The sequence below is a fragment of the Malaclemys terrapin genome, chromosome 1, assembly GCF_027887155.1.
Source record: "Malaclemys terrapin pileata isolate rMalTer1 chromosome 1, rMalTer1.hap1, whole genome shotgun sequence".
Lineage (NCBI taxonomy): Eukaryota > Metazoa > Chordata > Testudines > Emydidae > Malaclemys > Malaclemys terrapin.
In genome coordinates, this window is record NC_071505.1 from 187,009,963 (window position 1) to 187,018,322 (window position 8,360).

Sequence of the window (8,360 nt, forward strand, 5' to 3'; positions counted from 1 at the left end):
TCTGTCTGTATCTGCTATCTTCATTCTTTGTGCTTGTTTTTAAACAGGTTTGCATGGGTAGTTTCTCTTGGATCTATTGATACTCAGTATTTAAGGGCCAGACTGAACCCCTTACTCGTATTACTGAGCACTTACTCATGAGTAGCCCCATTGTCTTCAATGGAACTACTTGTAAGTTACCATCAGTATAGAGCAAGGGGGCTCACCGTCTGGCTCTATAGTAGGATGGAACGTGAAGCAATTTCTTAAACTCTTTAAATGTTAAACTTTTAAAATTACTATAACACATGAACCATAGGAGGAGAACATGGAGAAATTTGCCCAGCAGACTAATAAAAGCACCATTCAGCATGTAATTCTGTAGAAGTCCTAGAAATGAGTGTTAGAACTCGCCCTATTCAAGCAGATGAGGTGGTGATGTGATATACACTAGTTAATCTCTTGAACTAGGACCATCATGAAGATGGCAGCTTGTAAACATTTATAATTTTGAAGGGAAATCATCAGTGTCTTAAACATATTATAATGATGGATGAAATAAATTGTTTCCAGTCCTAGCACGTGATTTTACTCACTTTCATATTAGAAAAATTTTACATGTTGTTATTGCATTATTCTTGACTATCTAACCAATGGTGCTCTCTCTTTCCTTTAGGTGAGAAGAAGCATATTTATACTAATGCCAAAAAGCAAATGTTAATTTCTCTTGCTCCTCCAATTTTAACACTTCACTTAAAGAGATTTCAACAGGTATTATTAACTGGTTAACTCTCATATTTTAAAATTTTATTTAGTAATAACCCATGGAAGTTAATGGATCTTGACTTCTGTATAAACTTGTTCCATTAACTACTATTCTTTCGACAACTTTAGAAGTAATATATAGGTAATGTGAGAAATATTCCTGATGCATTTATTCCTGTTACTCTTGCTTTCTGTAATAGTTCTTAGAATTCTTGAGTTCTTCTAGCAAAGAGACATTTATTAAAACAATTTAACTACCAAAAATGTAGAATTAAGAAATATAGACAAAAAATAAATTGACTCATGCTGAAAAACAAACTTACTAAATATGGAGAAGGATGATCTGCAACAGAGATTCACTCTAAGAAATACATAAATAGAAAGCAGTACAGCTGAAAGACATCTAAATGCTGGTGGTGAGCAGTAAATTAGATACAAGCTTGCAATGTGATCATGTATTTTGAAAGGGTGTGAATATACAGAGCATCATATTAACTACAGAGGTTATATTCCCTCTGTACCTAGATTATGGCTTTCAGTTTGGAGCTCTTCAATATCAGAAAAACAGCGATAAACTAGAGAGAAATGAGAAGGGGGAAATGAATATCAGAAAGGATTGACTTAAAAGTTTAAAATTAATAATTATATAATGCACCATGGCCAAACAATCAAGTAGGGATATAACTGTCTAAGTAGCTGAAACTCCAGGGAGTGAGCGGAATTGTGTAAAATGATCCAGTGGGATATATTTGTGATTAAATTAAAGGAAAGAAGCTGGGGAAGCTTTTCTTGATGTTCAACATTAGTACCCATTGAGCTGTAGAATAGCATTTGAATGGAAGTGATAGAAGACTCATCACTTGAGACTTTTAAAACCAGGCTGGAGAATGTAGTATGGACAACCTTTCTGCACTGTCTTTAGCAATGGATCAGAGGTGTCCTCCAACTAGAATTTTTAAAAATATACTCTTCTTCTAACTGTACTGCTATTGTCATTAATGCCAATACATGCTAAAATCTGTAAATTAAACAGCCATGTAGCCCTATGCTCCATAGAAATGTGTAGAGAAACCATTGACAGGAGGAAAATTGGAACATGGCCATAAAGAACTGAAAAGCATGACTGTTTGAAATAATAGTCTGTCTTTCCTCTTCCCTACCTCCCAACTTTGTTTTCCATCCAAAGGTTGGTTGTGTTCTAAATGAATCTTTGAAGTCTTGTTGGAATTTTTTAAAATAACTAAACTTGTAACCTTTTCAGAACAGACTTCTATCACCTGCTTATATATGTCAAGATTTAAAGTCCTGTTTGTGTTTCTTCATTTCTATCTTCCTTATTTCTAGGCAGGATTTAATCTACGTAAAGTTAACAAACACATAAAGTTTCCAGAAGTGATAGACTTGGCTCCTTTCTGTGCAATTAAATGCAAGGCAAGTAAAAAAAATCCTTTTAATTCTTTTTCAAATAGTTGGACCGGTCAACCCTTACAGCAAGAGGTTTGTGTTTGTTTTTAAAAACTGTTTAATATGTTCTCAAAACAGTCAGCCATTAATCAGAATCTCCCCATACCATATCCCAAAACTTCACTGACCTTATCATTTAACGTATAGTTAAGCTCTTATGTTAAGTCATAGCGTAGAAGCAATGTGTTAATGACTGACAAGCGGAATCAGAACTGACTCAGTACAGAACAATGGAATCAAAACACACTGGTCTGAAAGGCTGACATTTCAGCTAGGTTGAATCTCAATATCTGTACTACACTGGCACTATAACAAAATTGTCACTTCACAGAACGTTGCTGAAGGGAATAAAAGAGTATTGTACTCTCTATATGGGGTGGTTGAACATAGTGGCACAATGAGGTCTGGACACTACACTGCCTATGCCAAGATGAGAACTCTGAGAAACCATCTTTCTGATCTTGTCCTCCGTGGAGAAATTCCCCAAGGTAAGTGTCACCAGTATTTTCACAACAGTCCAATCTTAAATGGAATTTCTCTAAACTGGTAATAACTTGTGACATTTCTGCTTCAGCATTACTTTTAAGATTTTTTAAAATTTTTGTTAACAGCTTTAGAAACTGAATCAGCGGGACAGTGGTTTCACATCAGTGATACCCATGTGCAACCTGTAGCTGTATCTAAAGTGCTGAACTCACAAGCTTATCTCCTGTTCTACGAACGACTGCTATAATTAACCTGGGATGTGTTCCTCACACAATACTTTATGGTTTTTAAACATCTTAAAATAAAGAAATGTTAAATCAGAGAAAAATGATTTGTAAATCATGTTCAATTAGACTTGAAACTGTCTACTGCAGAAATCTCATGCTTCCTAGAAATACTGGCAGATGAAATATTAACTTATACTTTTCCAATAGTTCCATTGCTTTTAAATAAAAAGCTATTTTGTCTTTTTCCATAACATAACTTCAGGTCTGAACCATTTATTTGACTCCTTTGAACAATTACTTCTGGCAATGAACATATTTCTCATATTAATTGTTTTGAGTGGTATTTGACTCTCCAGAAACTTTCCTGCATTTAATTCTTTAAGACACTGCTAGAATTTTTGATAAAAGACCTCATTAACTAGCCACATGTAGCTACTTACACTCTGGAATGTTGTGGTATAGAACAAAACTCACCTTTGTAGAGAGAAGTTGGGTTAGGTAATATGTTATTGGACCAACTTCTGTTGGTGAAAGGCAAGCTTTCAATCCACACAGAACTCTTCTTCAGAGCCTATTGTACCCTACCTTGCAGGTCCCTTACATTATGTGCCAACTACTTATGCTGAACAATCTCTACCACCTTGAATTTTGCTGTGATGCTGGGAGTACCTTTTCCAGCCCTGAAGAAAAGCTCTGAGTGGCTCAAAAGCTTGTGTCTCTCACCAACAGAAGTTGGTCCAATAAAAGAAATTACCTTACCCACCTTGTCTCTCTAATGTGCTGGGCCCCAGATGGCTACAAGTACACTGCATAATCTTCGTAAAGGCAGTTTGCGTGGTTGAGCTGTACCTTAAAATTTGGACTTTTTTTTATTACTCAGGGTAGAATCTAAGGCTTATAGAATATCATTTCTCACTTTGACTCTGGATTGAGCTGTTCAGAAAAACTGGTCAAGCTAATTTAGCAGTAATAAATGCAATGGATAAAACTTTCATCTCAGTTCCAATTTCACTGAGCTCAGGTTTGAGTGAACAAAAATTGTTGCCATCTAATCACTCTATAGTGGATTCTGTAAAATGTGTTCACTTGACTTTTATCTGATGTCAGTTACTATTGATAGCAGTCTGAGCCTGAAGATGGAATGGATATAGAATTGAACTTTGCAGTGTTCAGCAGAGTACAGCATCAAAGAAAAGCTAAGGAGCAGAAAAGGATTAAACATCTACTGTAAATGTTCTGAGATCAGCATCCTAGTGGGCCAAGTGTGGTACAAACATATAGTAAGTAGATAGTATCTATGCTGAAAATCTAGACCAGTTGGGAGGGGAAATATAGGCACAGAAAAGTGAAGGTCACACAACAGGCTTGTAATTGGGCAGGGAATATAATAAAGGGTTGACTCCCAACCCAATGTCCTACACATTTAACTAGGATACCTTATTGACTACAGGAGTGTGGGCCAAAAGCTGGTATGTTTCCTTGACACTTGAGTATATAGATGCTCTTTTGGATAGATCACACAATAGGGGCTATAGCCCTATTATTTGACCTATTTACTCCTCCAGGTTTTCAAGCAAAAAGCAATGTGTGGGGAAAATGTAGTTTATTGAGATTTTATATACCATAACCATGTACCTTAATTTCTTAATGGATTTGTATAGGGTTAGGCTCTGCCCTCTTGAGTAGAGAGTGCAGAAAGGCTACTAGGCCTGTACCACAGAAATTCTTAACATGAAGCATTGATTGTGTCTTTCTAGGGAATAGAGCCTTTTCATTTTAAGAGGAAGGTTCTTGACCAGGTACCTCACATAAGATCTCCACCCTGTATATGTTCAGTTTCATAGTAAAACTAATGTGAAAGTTAAAGGTAGTCAGCCCATATCTAAAATTAACAGTAAGTAAAACATCCAGCACAAAAACACATAGCCAGACAAGCAATGCTGAAAGGAGGACAGGAGACATTTGATGTGGGTTTAATTAGGCTACAACTTTATTATTAGATGCTGGGACTACCCTGCAGATACACTGTTATTCCATAATTACGCAAGGGGCTTTTACCAGCTCCCCCTTTTTTCCTATCCAGGTCCCTCCAGCAAATCCATTACTGGGACCTTACCATACCTGAAGTGGGGAGCTTCCATCAGGTCCCGCCAACCAGGGCTGGATTAAGATTATGAGGGGGCCTAAGGCTAATAGAAGGGAAGGGAAGGGCCTAAGTATGAATTACATATTGCAAAAAAAAAAAAAAAAAGTCATCAAACATTTATCTACATACATACTTATATATTTATTTATATAAAATTAACAAGTTTGTTCTAATCTCACTACACTCAATTCGTCAAACATACTCTTCTGAGTAAAAGGTAGCATGAAGGATGCCAAGCTGTCCACTTAGGCCTCCTTCCTCCTAGGTAGTGGAGTGCTCATCTGTATGGGGATGAACACTGCAACATTCCCCATCCTGCTCATCTCTTTCAACCTTTGTGCTTCTACCCTCAGCTCTCCACATGGCACAGTGCAAAGCCAAGCCCTGCAGGTGTTTTCCCCCAAGCTATGGACTCTACACCACATACCCTATCTCTCTCTGGGAGGCAGCCAGCTTTTATTATGTAAAAAAAAAACCCTACTCAGGTGTAAAATCCCCTGAAGTAGAGGAAGTAGTAGTGGAAAAATTACATTGGGTGGCATTGTATTTTAGGCTGTCATGCTCTGAAAAGTGCCTCCTGGTGTTGCACTAGCTGAGGACAATGAATTAGTTTTCAAATTGAACCCAAATATTGCTTGTGGGATGATACCCAGTTTGTGTAATTAATCTCCAGTGCTTCACCACATCAGGCCATTCTGTCACTAAGCTCTTCTACAATTAGAATCATAAGACTGGAAGGGACCTCAGGAGGTCATCTAGTCTGGTCCCCTGCACTCATGGCAGGACTAAGTATTATCTATTCTAGAATGTGTGATCAGCAGCTCTGACACGAGGTTTTTTTAAGGATGAATTCTGTGTGCACCAGCCCCCTATGTTTGCATTTGTTTAAGCTTTCTGTAAGCTAGAAGTGACATCTTTAGATGGTTGCCCAGTCATAATATTTAGCACTTGTGTATTGTTGACCCCTCAAAATCACTATACAAACATTAAACAATGTAAAGCTTCTCAGCTTTTGAATGATTAGGAGTTGACAAAACAGCTATTCCCTGTTGTGTTCTCTGCCCCCCTGAACAAAAAGACTTCTTTGAAAATCAGCATCTTAAAAGAATGATTATGGATCTTTCAAAAGAACAGTCCAACCAAGGCTGCTATAGTGACACCCTTGTTACATCAGGTCTGGTGTTTAAGGCGAGGGTAGAAGGAAGGAAGAGCTTTGTTTTGTTTGCATGTGTAAATCAACCTTGTTTATTTTTTTTCCCTTTAAGTGCTCAGAGTTTAAGGGACAAAAATGAATAAGATTCTGCTTATACCAGGTGTGAAAAAACAGAAGGAACCAAAATCTATTCTTGTGCAAAAAGCTGTTCTCCCTGAAGTCAATAAGGCTACTTAACTGTCTGCAGGAATTGGCCTGTGTTCTCATTCCCTTCTCAGATCACTCACATTGCATGCTTACCCAACATTTTCCACTTGGGAAAGAAGTTAGTGTGAGTTGGGGCAGAAAAATGAGGACTAACTTCAGGTTTATTTAGCTTTAAGTTTAAGGAATGAAACTCAAAAGAAATCAAACATGAGGTACTTTTATGATGGATTGAACTGCTAGAGAACCAGCAAGTGGACAGAATCTGCCTTTAGCCTATTCATCCAGTCTATCATAGCCTGTTATGAAGTGGATTTAAATAATTGAGGACAAGGGGAGGGAGAAACCTACAACATTGTGTGTTGAGCTTCCTCAAGTCCTTTTGCAACCCTTTAAAAGTACAAAGATGCATTGGCCTGTGGAACTAGGCTGAGCATAAGGAAAGAACTTAGTTGCCTGTGCATCACAGAAAAATACATCACAAAAATTGGATTTCTTTGATTTTTAGTACAAGTCAATACAATATCTCACACAGTGCATCATAAATCTGAAGCTCCTCACTGGAAGGTAGTGTAAAAGTTAAAGTACCAGTATCCAGAATGGGATGGGATGTTTTGTCCTACCAATGTGTGGGAATTATTTCCTTATACCTGGGAGGGGCAATAGTTGTGGCTGGAGCTGGATAGTGTGCGGGGGCAGGTTCTGTGCAAGCTTCCCACCCTACTGCTCTGGTACTGCCTTTTTCCCCGCCACCCCCTTGCCCTGCCCCCCCACAGGCACTCACCAGTTGTCCAGAAACCGAACCCAGCACACATAGATGACTGTGATAGGCACTAGGACCCAGGAGGCAGCATCCTGGAGCTGCCTGCCAGCCTCTGCGCAGGAGTGGGAGTTTCTTCCCTTCTGGACAGTTAAACTGAGCTCTGGAGAAATGGGGTGGGGCGGGCAATGCCTACTCAAACCACACCTGCATCTGGCATGGGTTCCTGCATCTGGCATGTATTTTTAGGGTCCGGTCACCAATGTTAACCAGATACCTGGCAGTGTGTTCCTGCAGTGAAGGGAGAGACAGACGGGAGGAAGTGGAAGCAGCAGGCTTTCAAGTCCCAGGGAGCCACTTTGCCTTTCCTGCTGGCAGGAGGGCTCCTGCAGGGCTGCGTGAGCAAGTTCGCTCCCCCTCACCCCGCTGCACCCCCTGCCTGACCAGTAGGGCCTGGGAGGTATAGTTCACAAGCTGTGGTATTTTTTGACAGAAAAGATGTAGAACACATTTTGCAAAAGTGTATCCCCCCTCCAGAACTGGTCTAAAGATGTTGGGGAAAAGGGGTTATAGGTGGAACACTTCCCTTGTGTTCTGCTTCACCAGTTCAGCCTCCTCCTAATTTTTATAAACAAAAACAGCCAACCTTGTGAAAACTTGCAAATATAGTGCATCATGGAGTCAATTCCATGCTGAACAGCAAATTTCTATATAGTATTTTGTATTATGGCAAAGTCATGTTGCAAAAGATCATTCTTACATACTAAGGAGTGTAAAGATTTTCAGAGAAAAAATAGGTGGCCTCAAGTGAACATGTGGCTCTTAAGATTGTAATGAAAGGAGACTTTCACAAGAGCTGAGACCACCACTGTTTCCATTTTACAGACCAGTCAGCTTAACTTCAGTATCTGGAAAGATAATGGAGCAAATAACCAATCAGTCTGTAAACACCTAGAAGATAATTAGTTAAGTAACAGCTAACATGGATTTGTCAAGAACAAATGTCACACCAACCTAATAGCTTTCTTTGACAGGGTTACAAGCCTTGTGGTTCACGGGGGAGGATGAGAGCAGTAGATGTGGTATATCTTGACTTTAGTAAGGCTTTTGATACTGTCCCAATGACCTCAAACTAGGGAAATATAATCTACTTAGAGCTACTATAAGGTGGGTGCA

At 38.9% G+C, this 8,360-nt stretch overlaps 1 protein-coding gene across 2 annotated transcripts in view; it reads left to right on the forward strand.

Annotated features, from left to right (window-relative positions):
- The window catches only part of USP16 (ubiquitin specific peptidase 16), a 31,376-nt gene extending 28,199 nt beyond the window's left edge, over positions 1-3,177 (forward strand). For both annotated transcript variants that reach the window (XM_054047709.1, XM_054047712.1), the window contains exons 15-18: positions 656-750; positions 2,089-2,175; positions 2,540-2,696; positions 2,820-3,177. In XM_054047709.1, coding sequence (XP_053903684.1) covers positions 656-750; positions 2,089-2,175; positions 2,540-2,696; positions 2,820-2,941 — 461 coding nt within the window. In that variant the 3' untranslated portion in view covers positions 2,942-3,177. The remainder of the gene's footprint in view (positions 1-655; positions 751-2,088; positions 2,176-2,539; positions 2,697-2,819) is intronic.
- Positions 3,178-8,360: the final 5,183 nt, after the last annotated feature.